The sequence below is a fragment of the Plecotus auritus genome (assembly GCF_963455305.1).
Source record: "Plecotus auritus genome assembly, chromosome: 5".
NCBI lineage: Eukaryota > Metazoa > Chordata > Mammalia > Chiroptera > Vespertilionidae > Plecotus > Plecotus auritus.
The window spans coordinates 23,168,140-23,187,821 of record NC_137776.1 but is presented as its reverse complement, the minus strand read 5'-3'; the positions used below and the strand labels follow the sequence as shown (position 1 = coordinate 23,187,821).

Here is a 19,682-nt window from a genome sequence, read left to right as displayed (position 1 = left end):
GAATGAATGAATGAATGAATGAATGAATGAATGACAGAGTGAACTCTTCACTGTGAACCACCCTCCACTTGCTCAGCTGGGAGAAACCTCCCCTCCCCAAGCTCTTTCATGGTATTGTTTATGACACTTTTGGTTTTGACTTGTAACTGTGTTCTCCACTGCAGCTGCTCATCAGAATCACTTGGGGAGCTTTTAAATCATACTGACTCTCCTGTGGGCAAGCCACTTCCCAGGCATCCTGATTTAATTAGGTGGAGTAGGGCCCAAGCATGGGTGCTTTCAAAACTCCCAAGTGGTTCTGATATGAACCAGGGCGGAGGACCTGGTCCCCAGTTGTCCTCGTTCCTGGTTTTCTGCCCCTCCCCACCAAGCCTATCACCCAGCCTGGCACAGAGTTACCCTCCATGAGCGCTCCTCAAACTGACCCGTAATGAATGAAAGATCAGGGTGCCCCACAGGTCCAGCCTCGAAATGACAGCCTGGACTCTATCTAATCTCTGCACCTTGACTCTGAGTCACCTCTTGGGACAATGACCTGGCCTTTTACTGCTCAGAAACTCCCTCTTCTGAGTCCTGAGTGGTGACCCCTCACCCTGGCACTCTGGAGTTTGGGGCAAGGTCTCCCGGCCCAGCTCCCCTCCAGCAGATCAGGGCCACCTGCCAATAGCCAGCACAGAGCTTGTGCATGGGTCCTGCCTGATGTCCCTGCTGGCCCTGGTTCCCTCCATGAGTTCAACCCACAGGGACCCAAGGCTCCCAGGACTCCTGGCTCAGTAGAACCAATTTGGGTGCAAAGGAAGAGAATGTTTGTCTTATGTCAATCACCACCTTTGTCGACATCCCCTTTTCTCCAAGGCAGATTCTTTGACACTAGCTGTATGAACATGGGCCCTGTTCTTCATCTAGGTTGGGGGGGTCAATTAGATGATCTCTGAAGTCCCACCAGGGACATGCTCTGATTCTAGGAGTGAACAGCAAGAGGAATAGAGGGTAGGCACGAGGAGGCACTTCTTGCCCATCAGAGAGGAGCTTCAGGTAAGCAGGACTTGAAAAAGCTCCCAAGAGAGAAATAAGGATTGGGAACCTCCAGCAGCCTGGACAGGTAAGGGGGAGCCTCCTCATGGCCAGGGGTGGGCAAGTGGGTTATAGAGAGGGTGGCTTAGAGAGCGCCCCCCCCCCCAATGCTGCTTCTCACCCTCCCCTCCCTGTCCTTGCTCCTGCTGTCCCCTTTACTGATAGCCCTCCCCACCTTTCTTCACTTGGCTAATACTTAAATGTTCTTCTGGACTTAATTTAGGTCTCATTTCTCCCAGGAGACTTTCTCAGAATCCTCAGGCTAGTTTAGGGCCCCTTGTCTGGGGCCCCAAAGCATCCGGACCTATGGCTGTCTTGTCCCCCCGGACCACATGGTGATGAAACGACCTGTTTGTAAACCTGAGGTCCTTTAGGCCAAGAACCTAGACATGTTTGTCTGTGCAGCCCCATATCCTAGCACATAGTAGGTGCTTAGCAAATAGCTGAAAGACTGAACTGTGGAATGGAAGGGGACTGACGTTTTGGGGGCCTTGGAGGGAGTTAGGTTTCCTGTCTGGCCAGGTCCCATCTTTCTTTTCTTCTCTGCTGCCCTGTTGTCTTCAGAGTTCGGGCCCCAGAGAGCCTGGGATGCTGTCACAGCTCTTAGTCCTCAGTTATGCAGTCCGAGCTGGACAGAGATGTGGCTGTTCCCGAAACAAGGACACCTTTTTGCTTCCCCAGGCCCATAACAACAGAGGGATGGTCTCACCCCAGCCCCCCAGCCTCCAGCCTCTGCCCCTATGGACCTGAGGATGCCTGAGCAGGCTTCCTGGGGAGGGGTGGTCAGTATGTCCCAACACCCTAGTCTGGACTGTCTCTTGCCTTTGCTCCCATTTCAGCTGACTGGGGCCATAGTGGCTGGTGAGGCTAGGGGACAACGGGCCCTGGTGGAAGGGAGATGGGGCAGGTCGTGGAACAGGGCCAAGCACCAGTCCCCTGCCTCTGCTTTGCCCATTCAATCCCTGATGGCTGCTGATCACACCCTAGGACCCAAGAGACAAGAGTCCTGAGATCCCAGGAGTGTCAGGGGAATGGTGACACAGAGAAAGAAACAACTTCAGCTGAAAGAGAAATGGATTAAGAGGTGAGAGAGCGGAGGAGTGAGGGCAGTGAGTCCTGGCTAGCTCAAGACTGTCAGAATTTTAAGTCCCAAAGTCCCGCACCTCTGGATTCTCCTAAGGTCCAGGCAATGGGGATGGTTGACACCTGGAGTGAGGCGTGGGCTAGTGGCAGGCAGGGTCCAGGGTGGAGCCTGCACAAGACTTTACTTGGAAGCCAAGGGAGCCACAGGCTCACGGCTCTTCCCAGACTCCAGGGCGCCCAGCCTCCCCCTCAGGAGGCCCCATGTTGCCAGAGAGAAGCGAGGGACCCTGTCTTCTCCCTGCCCTCTCCCACCACCGATGGTCCCGCGTGTCCCCGGCAGGGTTGCCTTACCTGGCTGGAGAAGGCAGCTGCCACCTGGGAGGTCTCAGGGAGTTGTGGCAAGCTGGCTGCGGGAGAGCGACCTTTGTCCCCACCCCCCTCCTCTAGGAACTGCCCTCACCATATAAGGAAAGATAGGGCCCTTGAGAGAGAGAGAGAATGGGTGAGGGGGTGGGGAGGCAGGTGCCCAGCAGGTCCCTGGGAGCCAGGAGCCTAAGGACAGCTCGACAACCAGACCCCACGTCCCTCACCCTGGGCTCCCGCATTCTGCCAGGGATGGGGTGCATTTCTGCCCAGGGCCCAAGCCCGCACTGCGGGTGGAAAGCACCGAGCCGGGAAGGAGGCTCCACAATCCTCCCTCCTCCCCTGGGGGAATGGCTCATGGGGCAATGGAGCCCCAGAGCCAGGGATGCAGAGCCAGAGGTTCACTCTCAGGGTCCCTCCAGGACAGATGGGACCCTGACACCCTAGAGGTCTCTTATACTTGGCATGACACTTGCTCAGAGGGGGCACAAATGTTCTTCTTGTCCCCCCACCCCTCTTCAGGCTCCACCTGGAGTATTTATGAGCTGCCATAAACCAGTGCCTTTGGACTCTGCCACCCTCTCCCAGCAGCCAGTCTCCATTCCCAGCTCCTGAGTCTGGGGGCCAGGATTCAGGATGGGAAAGGAGAGCAACCCTCTCAAGTGCAGAAGTTGGCTTTGCCCACAAATTCAGCATCCTGGGAAGCTGCCCTCCAGCCTGCATCCCTGCAGAAATTCTCCTGTCACCTCTGAACTCCAGTCTCCTGGAGAGTGAGATGCAGTGGGCTGGGCTAGGGCAGCCCTCCTCCTGACCACACCTCCGAGTTCTGGAGACCGGATGTTCTATGTGTGCACATATGTGCATGTGTGTGCAAGTGTGAGCGCTTTCATGTGCAATCTGTTAAGCGTAAACACACTGCAATTGAGATTTTGTTTTTGAAAATAATACCCTTGCCCTAGCTGGTTTGGCTTAGTGGATAGAGCATCAACCTGCAGACTGAAGGGTCCCAGGTTCGATTCCAGTCAAGGGCACATGCCCAGGTTGTGGGCTCAATCCCCAGCAGGGGGTGTGCAGGAGGCAGCCAATCAATGATTCTCTCTCATCACTGATGTTTCTTTCTCTCTCTCTCCCTCTCCCTTCCTCTCTGAAATAAAAAAATATATATTTAAAAAGAAGAAGAAAATAATACCCTTTTTTGTGAATAAAAAGAAGTATATGTTCACTCAATTATACAAACAGGCAAAAAGAAAAGAAAAACTCATCTGTAATTCCACTACAAAGGTAATCTACAGATAAATCATTGTTAGCATTTCTTTCAACAGTGTATGTGTACTATATGTATACTAGAGGCCCGGTGCACGAATTCGTGCACAGGTGGGGTCCAGCCAGTCCACCCTGATTGGGGTTAATCAGGCCAGACCAGTGGAGGGGGGGGGGGCTGCAGATGGTTGGCTGGCTGGCCCCACCCTCTGGCTGAACTCCTGGTTGAACTCCCTGTCAAACTCCTGGTCCAGGGGACAATTTGCATATTAGCCTTTTATTATATAGGATGATACCTATCTATGGATCGATGGATCTATTTACATATATATACTTTTTTTTTCTGTAAGAGAAATTTCTGGTAAATTACAGAGGCAGAAAAAGTAATTCCTAGAAGATGGGCTTAGCAAACAAGTTCTAGAGGTAAAGGAAGGGCCCGTGGAGCTTGAGGAAGCTAACTACCATACATACATATATCTTTTTCTGTGACATGTTTGTTATTTTGAAACTTCATTTTAATTGTCCCATGGCAGTCCATTAGATAGCATAAGTTCTGTAACCAATAGCTCATTTTCGGACTTCTAAATTATATCCAATTATTTGATTCTATCAAGAATGCTGTGGTAATATTCTTATTATTAAATCTTTGCCATTAGAGTGCATTCATTATTATTTCTTTAGGATAAACTCCTACAAGTGGGGTGGCTGGGTCAAAGATGTGAATAAGCAAATTGCCTTCCAGAAAAGTTGTGTTAATTGGTAACCCCATGTTCAGGACAGGAGGACAGGAGATTGCCTGTTTCTCTACATTCTTCCCAGCCCTGGGCTCCAGTTTTTAAGAAAATCTTTGTCCAAATTAGGTATCACCTCACCCCTGTCAGAATGGCTACCATCAACAAATGACAAGTGCTGGAGAGGATGTGGAGAAAAGGGAACCCTAGTACATTGCTGGTGGGAATACAGACTGGTGCAGCCATTATGGAAAACTGTATGGAGTTTCCTCAAAAAATTAAATATGGATCTGCTATTTGACCCAGTGATCCCACTTCTAGGAATATATCCTAAAAACCCCAAAACACCAATCAGAAAGAATGTATACACTCCTATACTCATAGGAGCACAATTTATAATAGCTAAGATCTGGAAACAGCCCAAGTGTCCATCAGTAGATGAGTGGATAAAAAAGCTGTGGTACATTTATATCATGGAATACTATGCAGCAGTAAAAAAGAAGGATCTCTTACTCTTTGAGACAGCATGGAGGGACCTGGAGAGTATCATGCTAAGTGAAATAAATCAGTCAGAGAAAGACAAGTATCACATGATCTCGCTCATATGTGAAATCTAAGTAACAAAATAAACTGATGAACGGAGTGGATCCAGAGACACAGAAGCATGGAACAGAGTGCGGAATCTCAGAGGGAAGGCGGGGAAGGGTGAATGGGTGGGAAGTAATCAACCAAGAACTTTGTATGCATATATGCATGGCCCATGGCCACAGACAATGGGGTGGTGAGGGCCTGGGGTTGCGGGGGGGGGGGGGGGGAGGCTGGAGGAGGTCAATGGGGGGAAAAAGAGGACATATGTAATACTGTCAACAATAAGGAATTATTATAAAAAGTTAAAAATAAAGTTTGGTTACTCTAAAAAAAAAGAAAAAGAAAATCTCTATTTGAATGTCAAAAGAAAATCAGCATTGTGTTGATTTATATATATAGTTTTTATTACCAGTGGGATAGACCAGTGGTCGGCAAACTGTGGCTCGGGAGCCACATGCGGCTCGCGGGCCGCGGTTTGCCGCTCCATTGACTAATGAGTTTGCCGACCACTGGGATAGACCATTTTAAAATATATTTATTGGATATGTCTTCTTTTATGAATTTTAAAGTAATTTGTTGATTGCTTATATATTTAATATATTGATTGGTAACCTACCTGTCATTTATGGGATTCTCTACTCCACTTTGGTGCTTACCCTTTAATTTAGCCTCAGGATTTTGGAGAAGAACCTATGTTTTTAAAATTTTTTTCCAATTTTTTTATGAAAAAGTCAAAAACAGAAAAATATAAATGATAGTAAAATAGTATAACAATTTAAACACTGATGGGCTCAAGAATTCTCATTTGCTCTGTGTGTGTGTATGTGTGTGTGTGTGTGTGTGTGTGTATTTGGAAGTAAGTTGCAGATATCATGCTATTCAGCCCCAAATATTTAGTTTATCACTCATCTCCTAAGGATAAGGACATTCTCTTTCATAACTGTAATACAAGGTCCTGGCCAGGTAGCCCAGTTGGTTAGAGCATGGTTCTGATACGCCAAAGTTGTGGGTTCAATCCCTGGTCAAGGGCATGTACTGGGTTGCAGGTTCAAACCCTGTTGGGCATGTGCAGGAGGCATTCAATCCATATGTCTCTCTCACATTGATGTTTCTCTCTCTTTCTCTCTCTTCTTCTCTCCATCCCTCCCTCCTTCATTGCACTCTCTTTAAAAATATATTCTTGAATAAGGATTTAAAAAAAAAAAAGAAGCAACCAATGAATGCATTAATAAGCAGAACAACAAATCAATGTTTCTCTCGCTCCCTTCCTCTTTCTCTCTAAAAACAATCAATAAATAAAATAACTGTAATACAATTTTCACATGAGAATAGTATCACAAATTATTTATAATATCATCTCCTATCCAGTTCATGGTCAAATTTCTCCAATTGTCCTTATAAGAACTTTAACAGCTGTTTTTATTGATTCATGATCAAATTAAGATCCTGCATTTCCTTTTATTGTTATGTATCTTCCTTTATCTTCAGTATTATTTTAAATCCTCACCTGAGGATTTTTTTTTTTCATTGATTTTTTTAGAGAGAGGAGGAGAGAGAGAGAAAGAAACACTGAGATGTGAGACACATTGATTGGTTACCTCCCACAGGTGCCCCACAGGGGCCAGGTCCAACCTGCAACCAAGAAGGTCCTCAGCTCATGCTCTAAACTTAGAGCCATACCGGCCAGGGCTCTTCAGTGATTTTAAATCTGGAACAGTCCCCCAGCCTTTTTTTTCTATGACATGGACTTACCTGAGTCAAGGACAGTTGTCTTGTAGAATGTTCACACTGTGGATTTGTCTAAATCTTTGTGTATTATTTAATTTGTTCCTCTTCCTCCTATTTTTCCCACAAACTGAAAGTACCGCTAAAGGTTTGATAAGTCCTGGTTAAACAAATATTTTTAAGAATACTTGAAAAAGGCCAGCGCTTCTCAAACTGTAGTATCATAAGAATCACCTGGGAATCTTCTTAAACTGCAGAATCTGATTCAGTAGGTCTGGGGTGGGGCCTGAGATCCTGCTTGTCTAACACGCTCCCGGGGAAAGCTGATGTGCCTGCTGATTCTTGAACCACACTTTGAGTAGCACGGGCAAAGGTGATACTGTGTGCTTCACATTGCATTGACTCAGGGATATATGAAGTCAAGTTGACCCAGCATGAGTAATGCGAAATTTGCTCCGTTGCTTACTGCCAGTATTCCCACTGTAAAGGCACTTTCGCCCTAATCGGTTTGGCTCAGTGGATAGAGCGTCGGCCTGTGGACTGAGGAGTCCCGGGTTCGATTCTGGTCAAGGGCATGTACCTTGGTTGTAGGGACATCCCCAGTAGGAGGTGTGCAGGAGGCAGCTGACCGATGTTTCTCTCCCATCGATGTTTCTAACTTTCTATCCCTCTCCCTTCCTCTCTGTAAAAAAATCAATAAAATATATTAAAAAAATAATAAAGGCACTTTCCCCATTTACAATCATAAGTCATCTTGGGGTGATAATTTGGCACTGACAGTACAAAAGGGGTTTTTTAATCGTCACCTGAGGACATGTTTTTATTGGTTATAGAGAGAGAGGATGAGTGAGAGAGAGGGGGAGGGAGGAAGGGGAGGGGGAGGGGGAGAGGGAAGAGGAAGGGGAGAGGGGAGGGAGAAGGGGAGGGGGAGGGGAAGGGGGAAGAGGGAGAAACATTGGTGTGAAAGTGAAACATGGGTCGATTGCCTTCTGCATGCACCTTGACCTGGGATCAAACCCAATATCGCTCGCAACGTTCCAACCAACTTAGCCATGCTGGCCAGGGCAGTAGGAAAGTTTAAAATTCTTCATTTACCACCTTATTCTTCTTGTTTTGTAATTACTTTTTTACCGTTTTCCCTACAGTATCTGTTTAGCTCGCTGCTGTACCCTGGTGCCTGGTACAGGCATGCAATGACTATTTGAAGGAAAGACATGGAATTTGAGTTCTGTTTTGATGTTATGTTTAGAAGATTGACTGTTGTTTTTGTTTTAAACTGATTTTTACTTTTTAAAAGATTAATAAATGTACCTGGTATATTTATTAAAGACAAACAGGTGTTAGTAAAAATGTGTCCCTCCCATCTTAGATATCTGAGTTCCACCCAGTCCTCCAGCATTACATCCCAGGATTAGCCACAATTCCCACTTCTTGTTACCCTACTGGAGTAAACAAAAATATATATGTATATTTGTCTATCTTTATATTGTTCTTTAATGGGAATACACCACACTATTGTTATAAATCTTACTTTGTTTCTTTTACCGGTCTATCTTGGAGATCATTCTATATCTGCTTGGATAGTTCCACCTCACTGTTTTCCATGACTGCATGGTATTCTCTGGTATAGATAGAGCAAGATTTACTTAACCAGCCCCTCACTGGTGGACACTTAGGTTGTTTCAAGTGTTTTGCTATTTAAAACAAGGATGCAATTAATACTAGATACATACAAAGTTATATGTATACTAGAGGCCTGGTGCATGAAATTGGTGCAAAGGTAGGGTCCCTAGGCCTGGCTGGCAATCAGGGCTGATCAGGGCCTTCCAGCTGCCAGGCAGGGCCTCCCTTCCCCAGCTACCGGCTGCTGGCCAGGACCTTCCTTCATTCTGCACTGCCCCCTGGTGGTCAGCACATGTCATAGCAAGCAATCCTACTCCTGGTCTCCTGGTCAAACTCCTATGGGGACAATTTGCATATTATGCTTTTATACATATACTAGAGGCCCGGTGCATGAAATTCATGCATGGGGGGGTGGTGTCCCTCAGCCCAGCCTGCACCCTCTCCAATCTGGGACCCCTTGAGGGATGTCCGACTGCCCGTTTAGGCCCGATCTCTGTGGGGTTGGGCCTAAACGGGCAGTCGGACATCCCTATCACAATCCAGGACTGCTGGCTCCCAACTACTCACCTGACTGCCTTCCTGATTGCCCCTAACCGCTTTTGCCTGCCAGCCTGATCAACCCCTAACCACTCCCCTGCCAGCCTGATTGATGCCTAACTGCTCCCCTGCCAGCCTGATTGCCCCTAACTGCCCTCCCCTGCAGGCCTGGTCACCCCTAACTGCCCTCCCCTGCAGGCCTGGTCCCCCCAACTGCTCTCCCCTGCAGACCTGGGTCCCTCCCAACTGCCTTTCCCTGCAGGCCTGGTTGCCCCCAACTTCCCTCCTCTGCCGGCTTGGTCACCCCTAACTGCCCTCCCCTGCAGGCTTGATTGCCCCCAACTGCCCTCCCTTGCAGGCCTGGTCCCTCCAAACTGCCCTCCCTTGCTGGCCATCTTGTGGTGGCCATCTTGTGTCCACATGGGGGCAGCCATCTTGTGTGTTGGAGTGATGGTCAATCTGCATATTACTCTTTTATTAGATAGGATAGAGGCCTGGTGCACATGTGGGGGCCAGCTGGTTTGCCCTGAAGGGTGTCCTGGATCAGGGTGGGGGTTCCCTTGGGGCGTGGGGCGGCCTGGGCGAGGGGCCTGTGGTGGTTTGCAGGCTGGCCACGCCCCCTGGCGACCCAAGTGGAGGCCCTGGTATCTGGGGTTTATTTATCTTCTATAATTGAAACTTTGTAGCCTGGAGCGGAGCCAAGCCTTCTGCTTGCTCCGAGGCTGCAGCCATTTCTGTTGGGAATTTATGTATTTTCTATAATTGAAACTTTGTAGCCTTAAGCGGAGGCCTGGGCCGGCCAGGGTGTGCAGAAAGCTTGGCTTCCTCAATCACCGGGGGCAACCCTAGCCTCCTGCTCTTTCCAGCTCTGTGGCTGCCGCCATTTCTGTTTGGATTTATGTATCTTCTATCATTGAAACTTTGTAGCCTTGAGTGGAGGCCTAGGCTGGCAAGGGCAGGCGGAAAGCTTGGCTTCCTCCATTGCCGGGGAAACCCAAGCCTCCCTCCTGCTCTCTGTGGCTGTAGCCATCTTGGTTGAGTTTATTTGTATATTCGCTCCTGATTGGCTGGTGGGCATGGCTTGTGGGTGTAGCAGAGGTGTGGTCAATTTGCATATTACTCTTTTATTGGATAGGATAGATGCATCTTTCTACAGCATAAATTCCTAACAGTGGAATTGCTGCATCAAAGGATGTCTGCTAAAAATTTAAAAAAATATATGGATAATTGTTTTTCTTTTTTAATTGATTTTAGAAAAAAAGAGGAAGGAAGAAACATCAATTTGTTGTTCCACTTATTTATGCATTCATTGGTTGATTCTTGTATGTGCCTTCACTGGGGATCAAACCTTCAACCTTCGTATATCTGGACAATGCTCTAACCAACTGAGCTACCCAGCCTGGGCTAAAAATTACTTTTGAAAAAATAATAGTGTCAAATCACTCTCCAAAGAGGTTGTACCAGTTTATACTCCTGCCAACAGGAGTGTATCAGATGCCTGGTCCCTCTGCTCTGTGTGTGTACGTGTGTGTAACAGGCAAATAGAGAATGTCTGTTCCATACCGGTCTGTCATTTTCACAGCTGACATCTCCAAAACCTCCAACCCAGTCCCTAGGGCCAACCAGCCACAGCTTCCTGTCAAGTTTATCTCCTAGCTCACATCCATCCTTCTTTTCACTCTGCCTCTGTGCCCCAGTTTAAGTCTTCATTCTCCATCCTCCACAGCTGAGGTCTCTCAGAAAGGTCTTCTGTCCCATACCCCTGACTTATCTTCCAACGTGAAGCTGCCAAGATTGAGCACACCTCTTTCCTGGTTAGTGTCCCCGTGTCCCTCAAAGACACCCACTGCCTGCAAGAAAAAAGGCCACTCCCTTGGCGGGCCTATAGATCTGCATTATCTGGCCCCTCCTGCCTTCTGCAGTGTCATTTCCCACCTCCCCTGGCTGTGTACAATTCCAAAATTGTTGTCATTTCCCACACTCCCTGCTGTGGCGGGCTCCTGGCTCTTTGGCTTCCTTTCTGGTGCATCTCCTTGCTAAGGCCACCATCACCTGATTCACTCCTCCTTTCCAAACTCCTCTTAGCCTCATTTCCTCAGGATGCATTTTCCAAACCCTGCATGGCCACCCAGGCCAGGTGAGGTGTCCCCTGTGCTCCCACCCGGCCTTCCATGTTCTTCCTCAAACTACATTTACAGCATTTCAGGTTTTAGATCATCTATCTGTTCAGGTGTCTTTCTCCACACTAGAGTGTGAGTTCCTTGAGAGCAGAGGCATGTCCTAGTCATGGCGTGTCCCCAGTCCTGGCAATGTGCCCGGCACACAGGAAGTGCAGGTATATGTGGTTACCTTGAACTTTGTGGGTGAAGGGTGGGTGGGAAAGGCTGACTGCGGTCTCATTCAAAGTTGGGAGCCCCGGTGAATCCCTGGCCTCTGTGGGATGCAAATCTGAGGGACTAGTGTTTGCATGGAGAGCAGGAAATCCAGTGGGACCCCACGGAAGACAACGGCAGAAGCAGGCCATCTGGGCCTTAACTCCGCCAAAGGCTCCGAGGCTCCAGCTCACATGGGAGCTGATGGAACTGAGGGAACTCAGGTTTTCTTCCCAGGTTGGTGCTTCCCAGCACTTTTCTACCAGGGAACAGGGGAGTGGGGCGAGGGAAGGAAAAGGGGCAGTATCATACACGTGGCAGGTCACCCTCAGAGACTTGGGGGGCAGGTCAGCATCTGGGACACCAGGAGGAAGGCTTGAGGCTGGATTCACAAGGGGATGAGAGGTTGGGGGTGGAAGGGCAGGCCCCAACCTTTGGAAGGGGCAGATCTCCCTTCTCCCCTGTGTGTGTGTGGGGCGGGGGGGGGGGGGGGAGGGAAGAGGGGGGAAGGCGGTCAACCCCGGGAGAGGGGTGGAGAAATGTTCATCTTTCCAGCCCCCCAGGGTTGGTGTGGGGGCAGGTCACGGAGGCCCAGGTGCAGCGGAATCCCAGCGAGGTCGGAGAGGCCTCTAGTGGCCACCGTGGGAAGCAGGAGAGGGCGGGGCGGGAGGGCACTTCCTGCCAGGGCCTGGGGCTGCCCAGTTTTGCAAAGGAAGTGCTGCCAGGGCTGGACGGGCGGGGGCAGGAAGTGGGCCGGAGGCTCGTGCAAGGGCGCGGCCAGCGGGAGGCCGCGGTGGGGCAGGTGGGGGAAGGGGCGCCCATCTCCCCAGAGTCCCCAACGCCTCAGAGCCTGCCAGCCCTTCCCACGAAGCAGCCGGGAGGCCCACGTCAGCCTCGTTCAAAGTTCTTCCCTTTGGAGTAGAACTTGGCTTCCTACTACCCCGCCCCGCCCCCCCCTACCCCCTCGGGGGCCCACGAACTCCTCCCCTTCGCTCCGGGGCAGAGACCCCACCCCTTCCGTCTCCAAATACCTTCCAGGGGCCTCGCCTAGGGACGCATTAATGCTTAGCTTTTGAGCTAATCTTATGGAGTCCTCCAAGGGCAGGCATTTAATCGGTTCTGCAGAGTGGCGATCTCCATTTTGCAGACCAGATAACTGAGGCTGAGAGAAGCAGGAAAATTAAACGGTACTCGGGTCATTCTTGCACTTTCACACTTGCAGCCCAGGAGGGTAGGGCAGCCTCCAGGACCACCGTCATCCCTCCAAAGGGTTAGCTGAAGTGGAATGCGGCTTCATGGGACACAATCACTCACCCACTTCACCGCCCAGCCAATAACCACAGAGGCAGGTTGGGGGGGTCTGGCTTTCTCTTTAGTTCGCATCACACTTGAGGGGCTCTCTAACACAGAGAAGGCACTTAAATGAGAGGGTCATCAGATTCAGACCAGCCATGTCCTCCCTCCCACCCACCCCCCAGCTGGGGGTAGGTGGGAAACAAGGACATCTCCATTTGACATCCCCCTTGGCACTGATATGTGGGTCCCCTTAACTGTTAGGCCCTGGGAACAGCCCAAGGCCTTGACCTCCAGACTCAGCATTTGGCGGAGGGATTCCAGGTAAAGGAGGCAGAGCTGGAAGGCAGATGTCCTGGGAACAGCCCTCAGCCAGCAGGGGATGAGGCAGGGGGCTGCAGAGAGTGGGCTGGCATGGAGGAGGGGTGTAGTTTGGCAGGAATACCCCCCCAAACCCCACAAGAAGTGTCCCACCTCCTACAGATCCCCTAAAGGCACGGGTGAAGTATGGGGTGGGTGGTGGGGAGATACCACCCTCCCCTTGCGCACACACTCAGCTGGTTGGCCTAGCACAGGCTGGGCACAGAGAAGGTGCTCAATAAATGTTTTAAATGAAGCAAAGAGGGTGTGTGGGACAGAGGACAGGGCCTAGGGCCCCTTGGCCTAGCTTGTTTCATTCAGAAAATAGCAGTTTAAGAATGTAAAAATTCTTTTCCTCCCTCCCAATTTATGGGCCTGGGAAAGGGGTGAGGAAGGGCTGTCTCTAATCCAACCCTTACCCCTCTCCTTCCCCTAAAAATCTATATACACATATACATATTTATATGGCACCATAAAGGGGTCCTGCTTATGCCCCCACACTTGGAGCTGGGGGAGCCAAGCCCCAGAGCCTTGGGTGATATGGGGAGCAGTCCTCAGCTGAGGAGTCCAGAGAAGCAGGACTCGGTCCTGAAGGACAAACCCCTGCTGCTCTCACAAGTGGTAACTGATCTTCTCCCCTCCTGTGCCCTCCGAGGCAGAGGTGGTGGGGTCTGCATCAGTCCCCAGGGAAGAGGTGTGAGGACTAGTTTCTCTTCGACCAACAGTCTGGAGACTATTCCAGGCAAGAGCTGACCTGACCTGGCCCTGGGAAAACCAGGGGGAGAGGGCTCTATGCAAGGCACTTGGTGTCCACGCTCCTAGGCTGGGGCCCAAGGCATGGGGCAGCAGGAACCCTGCCCCTCCCCCAAGCAGAACCGAAAAGGGCCAAGAGGCCCAACTTGGCAGCAGAGAAACATGGCAGCATAGAAAGAGAAAGGGGGAGTGGCATGCAGGGCCTCGTAGGTCCCCCAAGAAGAGCGAGGAGGTTCTAAGGCACTGACACAGGGACCCAGGGTCTCATTGCCCTCTGTGCAGCCTGCTGCCCCTTCACAGCCTGGCCAGGCTGGTGGGGGAGACGCCCACTTCCCCATGGCACTGAGGTGGCCCAGGCTGCTGGGTTTTCCTAAGGAAGAGTCCATGTGTGAAAGGTGTAGGTGTGGTCAGGGGCAGGTCCTGGCCCCAGGGCGCCTCACTAGCTGCCAGGCCTTGGCTGCCTGAGCACTGAGTACACGTCATCCACTCGGCTGAGCTGCTCGAAGAAGGGCAGAAGGTCATGGAGCTCTGTGTCATTCATGTTGTCAAACCACGAGGCCACTGGTACCTGGGCAGATGAGTGTAGGGTCACCACTCTGCACGCAGAATATGCAGTCCACCCCTGAGCACCCATGGCTCGGTGGGCTATCTCCTTGAAGCCCCTTACCCACAGTTTTCAAATATTTTGACAGCAGCACCCAGTAAATTACATTTACATATATAATAACAAAGCAACAATTTTATGAAATGAAACTTAATCTAACTGTGTGCAAAGCACTCTGATATTTCCTATTTTATTTCATTTTTTTCAAAACCCCAACTAAGTATTTTTGTGACCCACTAACTGGTCACAACTAGCTGCTTAAAAAATTGCAACTGCTCCAATGCCCAGCAAGCAGAGTGATCTGAATGATCAATAAAGTATGGGGCGAGTGGGCACAGGTCTATGAGAGGGAGGAATGGGAAGGCACCAGGCCTGGGAAACCACCCAGCTTGGGAGCAGAGGTGGGGGGAAGCCCAAATGGACTGACCCTTTTCTTGGGCCCCAGCCCCCTGTCCAGGTCCTGCACGGCACTCACGGCATTGTCCGGATGGAAGACATAGGAGGCAGGTGAGTTGTCCAAGATAAGCACCCGCCGCAAGTCTCGGCCCAGCCTGCTCAGGTCCTTGACATAGTTCCCCCGGTGGAAGACACACGACTCACGAAACAGCCGTGCTCGGAAGGCCCCCCACTTGTCCAGCAGGTCAGCTACTGGGTCTGCATACTGTGGACGGGAGGTGAGTCATCTGGGGCCAAGAGTGATCCAGGGGTCACTGCCCAGAGGCCACATCCTGGTGAGGAGGGGAGGGTTGTGCCAGGAGCCCTTCACTCACCTTGGCCAGACTGGCAGTGAACAGCACGCACTCGAAGAGCTCACCCATTCGCTGCAGGAACTCGTCCACATAGGGCCGCTTCAGCACATAGACCTGGGGGGTGGGCCAGTGAGGGGACTGCTGGGCCTCAGGCTGGGAGTAGGGGGGTGGCAGGGGGCTTGGAGGAAGCCAGTGAAGGAGGCGGAGGAGCACAGGGGGCAGGCTGGTCCCAGGTCCTACAGGGGCTCCACTTGACCAGCCACCCCAACTGCTGCTAGGGAAACCACCCCCCTCTCAGAAGAGGATCAAAATGAACCTCTGAGTTCCAGGCTTCTGGCCCTGCCTCAAGGGGCATCACTAATTCCAGGCCCTTCCCCCACCACGGCCTCAGCCAAATGGAGGGACCTGGGGCAGCCTCCTTACCCCAAGGCTGCAGGGCACCGACCCCCGAGCCAAGTAATGGAGAACAGGCTGGACAGCACACAACCTATCCTGAATTACTTGAACTGGGTCCCGGGCAAGGTGGGGTAAGGGGGCGCCAAGAAGAAGCCCATTCCCCGCAGGCCTTAGAGTCAAGTCCCTGAGGATCTGTGTGACCTTGGATAAGTCTCACACCCTCTCTGGGCCTCTGACATTCCACATCTACCAAAGACCTATACGGAGCTCTCAGGATTTGTGGAAAAAGCCTGTCTGAACAGCAGATGCCAAGCCTACTGCCTCCCCCCAGTACCCGACCCCTCACCTGGTGGACAACCCCATCGATCTCCACGGGGATGATGAAGTCAGCATTGTTCACTGGCTATGGGGGAAAAGAGCGGCTGGAGCTGTGGCGAGGCCTGCCCAGACTGCCCTCCCAGGCCAGGGCAGGCCCCCTCCGAACCCAGGGCTGGGGGCTGCTGGGCAGGGCCCACCTTGAAGGAGCTGTGCACCAGGGTCTCATCCAGGTCGATGACCACGCAGATCTTGTCTGAGTCCTGGGCCTTGGCCTCGGGGAGCAGATACTGGACTGGGGTCTGCTGTGGGGATGAGTGGGGCTGGCTGGGGGCACCTCTCTCATACCCCCATCATTTCTTCATACAAGTCTTCCCTCCTGCAGCCCTCTAGCTGGGAAGTCACAGGGACATGGGAGAGACCACCCTCTTCCCAGATTTGCCCCTGCCAACTCTGGAGCCAGGGTAGGCCGCCTGGCTCTCTGGGCCTCACTTCCCCACCTGGGAAATCAAGGCAGGGAAAACAGCGTCCACCTACGACGGGGACATTTAGAATTCCCTTGGTGGAGTTCTTGGAGCTTTCAGGTGACAAGCTGGGTAGACAGACCTTCCAGGGCCTGCAGCCTGGTCAAGAAAAACCCTTTCCCCTAACCCACCTCAAGGCCGAGCCCAGATGCCCTGCAGCCCTCACCTGGCCACCACGCACCTTGGGAACAGCTCCGTTTTCCTCCACAAGCAGGGGTGCCCCACTGTGGGTGGGCAGGGCCTCCCCATCATCCCGGCAGACGCAGCAGAAAAGTGAGTGGAATATGCCCCGGCTTCGGGGCTTCTGAGAAGCGGATGACTTCTGGTCACCTGAAACAGGGAGGCTCAAGGTGGGGCATGCATATGTACCCCGGTGCCAGGCCTGGGCTCTGAGGGTCTGGCCATACCCCCCCTTCACTGAGGGAGACACATTAGGATGGCTCCAGGCCACCCCTCTGCTTTCACAAGTCATTCCAGTGTGGGTACAGAGGTACCCACATTAGGGAGTGGGCTGACTGGAGTGGGTACCAAGGGTCCTATCTTTTCCTCCCAGCCTCCACCACTGCTGAGGTATCAGCCCCACTTGGGGCGCCTCCTGACACCCACCTTACCTGAGTAGCCCCTGCTTAGTGAGGCCCAGGAGGGCCGGGACCTGGGGTCCACTCCCGCCCTCCTTCCATACTCTCAGCCCCGGTGAGTCCAAAGTCCTCTCAGATCTGAAGCTGGATCGAGAGGCAGGGGGTGGACCCGGGCCACCGCGACCCCGCCTTCCCGCCCCAACCTCCAACCTAGAGCCGCGTATCCACCGGCTGATTGACAGCTCATTCTCCATCCGCCCCGCCCCCAGCCCCGGCCCCCGGGGAGGAGCGAGGCGCAGGCCAGGTGGGCTGACCGGGAAGGACTCCCAGCCTCTGCAGTCAATCCCCGGACGGGGAGGGGCGGGCCTCCAGCCCAGACCCCCACCCCGGGACCCCGCCAAGGCGGTCGGCCGGCTCCCCGGGTCGGAACTTGTGTGCACAGGCCCGGCGCCCACGGTCTGCAGCCGCGACGCCGCGAGCGCGCGCGCAACTCTCAGAAGTGGTTGCTCCGCTCTGTGCCCAAGGGGCTTGGCGCCGCCACGCGTGACGCGAAAGTTTGTAGGAATCGTGGCTGAGTGTTGGCGGGAGATCCTCCCACCCTCCCAGCCCGCTGTCACCTCGCGCCCCTCCCGCACCCGGACCAGACCGAGCCCAGGGGGTGGTGGGCGGGATCTCAGGGCGGCCGCGGGCGCCCTCCACACCCCGCACCTCCCAGCCCCGCCGGCGCTAAGGGAGGGGGAGCGGGGGGGCTCCTCCCGGGCACTGCGCACCGCCGGCCGGGAGACCCTGACGGAGCCCCATGTCCACTCCTGCCTCAGCTTCCCCGCAAGCACACGGGAGCGCCCAGAGGCGCCGACCCCGCCCCGTGCAGCTTCCCGGTTTCAAACTCTCCCCGCTCCTCCCGCTGCCAGGCGGGCTCCCGGGGCGGCGGCGGCGGCCCGGGGAGGGTCCTGGCCACCTCCCTTCCCCCCGCGGCACCTCCTGGTGGCCCCTCCGCGCCGCCCCAGTACCTTTGCCCCGCAGCGGGCCCCGCGCCTCCTCCTTGCTGATCTGAGTAATGACGGCCGAGCTGTCCATGGGGCCCGGCGCGCTGCGCTCCGGCCGGACTCTGGCCCCGACGCCGGCGCCCGGCCTCCCCCCCGGCTCGGGCCGGAATCGGGGCGCGGGGGGGAGGGGAGGGTGGGAGGGAGGGATCCCCGCGAGCTTCAGAGGGGAGGGGAGCCAGGTTCTTAGGGGGAGGGGGAGGGAGGGGGCGCGGAGGAAACTTTGTTACAACATGGAGTTTCCTCCCCGCGAGGCGGATGCAAACATGGAACCCGGGCGCCGTTTCAAGGCTCCCCCTTAAAAGGGCAACGGCTTCGGCGTGACCTGGACTCGGCCGCGGCTTTCACCACTCCTGGGCCGGCGCGACTCCGCGGGTGGGGAGGCGGGTCCGGCCCGGTTCCGGCCGCGCTCCAGGGGGCGTCGCCTCCCTTCCTGGCGCCCGCCCGCGGGGAGCCTCTGCGGCTGCGTGGCAAGACTACAGTTCCCGGCTGCGCTGCACAGGGGCCAGGGCCCGCCCCGCCCCGCCCGCACGGTGCCTTCACCTCTGCGCATTCCAAGGCTCAGCGACCAGCCACTTCTCTGTTTTCTCTTCTGGAAAATGGGGATAAAACCATCTGGTCCGTAAAATGGGTCTTATCTTTTGATTGTTTCAGGGACCGCTTCGCGGAAGTCCTGAGAGAACGGTGGCTCTTGGCTCCCTCCAAGCGACTGTTAAGATTCACACAAGCCCTTACCGGTTTGGCTCAGTGGATAGAGCGTCGGCCTGCGGACTGAAGGGTCCCGGGTTCGATTCCGGTCAAGGGCATGTACCTGGGTTGCGGGCACATCCCCAGTGGGGGGCGTGCAGGAGGCAGCTGATCGATGTCTCTCTCTCATCGATGTTTCTAACTCTCTATCCCTCTCTCTTCCTCTCTGTAAAAAATCAATAAAATATATTAAAAAAAAAAAAAGATTCACACAATTACGCTTTTGACCGGACAGTGACCGTCAACACCCATCGCAGCCTTGGGGCCCGGTGATGTGTAGGGCGGGAAAATTCCAACTTTTTGCCCTGGGATCCCCCTGCCGACCTCTTCCAACTGCCCCACCTGGGCCCAGCATAGCGGCCCCCGTGTCCACGCCATCACCCGGCGTTCCCGCCAGGAGGCGCCCTCTCCGCGCTGTTCCCTCGGCCTGGAACGCGCTTCCACCCCTTCGCGGAGCCAAATCCCTCCGACCTCGAGGAAATGACCCTGTCTCCACGAGGCCTTCCAGACCCCTCCCCTACTCCCACGCCGGCCACTCTCTGATGACTGGGGGCGGGGTGTCCGGTGGCGCCCGCACAGTGGGCGCGCAGTCCCTGTGGGCCCAGCCCCACGGTGGGGCCTGACATTTCTTAGGCTTTTAAACGGCGGTTCCACCCGGTCCGTGCAGGCACACCCTGGCCGCGACCGCGTCCGCGTGGATTCTTCACGAAGCAAACTCCCGTATTATTGGCCCTGAATGTGGGTTTCTTTTTCCTGTTTATTAATTCTTTCCATTCGTCGTTATTATGTGTTCATAATTTTAAAAATAATAACGCCAAGCCTGGACAAATACGCCTCAGCACTTCCTTCCCCCGCGGGCCTCGGCGGCGGGGCAGGGCGGGGCGGGCACGTCCTGTCCCGTCCAACCGCTGGGTGCAAGGGCGGCCCATGTCCTCCCGGCCCCACGGAGGGGAAGCCTGCAGAG

General features: G+C 53.6%; 1 protein-coding gene across 7 annotated transcripts; it reads right to left on the bottom strand.

Moving 5' to 3' along the window:
* Positions 1–12,708: 12,708 nt before the first annotated feature.
* Positions 12,709–18,276, bottom strand: CTDSP1 (CTD small phosphatase 1). 7 transcript variants are annotated; one of them, XM_080669443.1, is made up of 7 exons: positions 17,939–18,276; positions 16,517–16,680; positions 16,027–16,131; positions 15,858–15,914; positions 15,137–15,229; positions 14,842–15,027; positions 12,709–14,330 (listed from the first exon to the last, which is right to left on the bottom strand). In XM_080669443.1, the coding sequence occupies exons 1-7, from the start codon at positions 18,003–18,005 to the stop codon at positions 14,202–14,204; spliced, it is 801 nt and encodes a 266-aa protein (XP_080525569.1). In that variant the 5' UTR covers positions 18,006–18,276; the 3' UTR covers positions 12,709–14,201. The 7 variants fall into 7 exon arrangements, with proteins under 7 accessions (XP_080525569.1, XP_080525570.1, XP_080525571.1 ...); XM_080669444.1 differs by having other exon boundaries at positions 16,027–16,128; XM_080669445.1 differs by having other exon boundaries at positions 16,532–16,680.
* Between the last annotated feature and the right edge of the window lie 1,406 nt (positions 18,277–19,682).

Excerpts from the sequence above, each read along its gene's own strand:
- CTDSP1 (XM_080669443.1), bottom strand. The coding sequence starts at position 18,005 with ATGGACAGCTCGGCCGTCATTACTCAGATCAGCAAGGAGGAGGCGCGG. Across the intron at positions 16,681-17,938 it reads GGGCCCGCTGCGGGGCAAAG|GTGACCAGAAGTCATCCGCT; the intron begins GTACTGGGGCGG and ends TCCCTGTTTCAG. Across the intron at positions 16,132-16,516 it reads CCAAGGTGCGTGGTGGCCAG|CAGACCCCAGTCCAGTATCT; the intron begins GTGAGGGCTGCA and ends TCATCCCCACAG.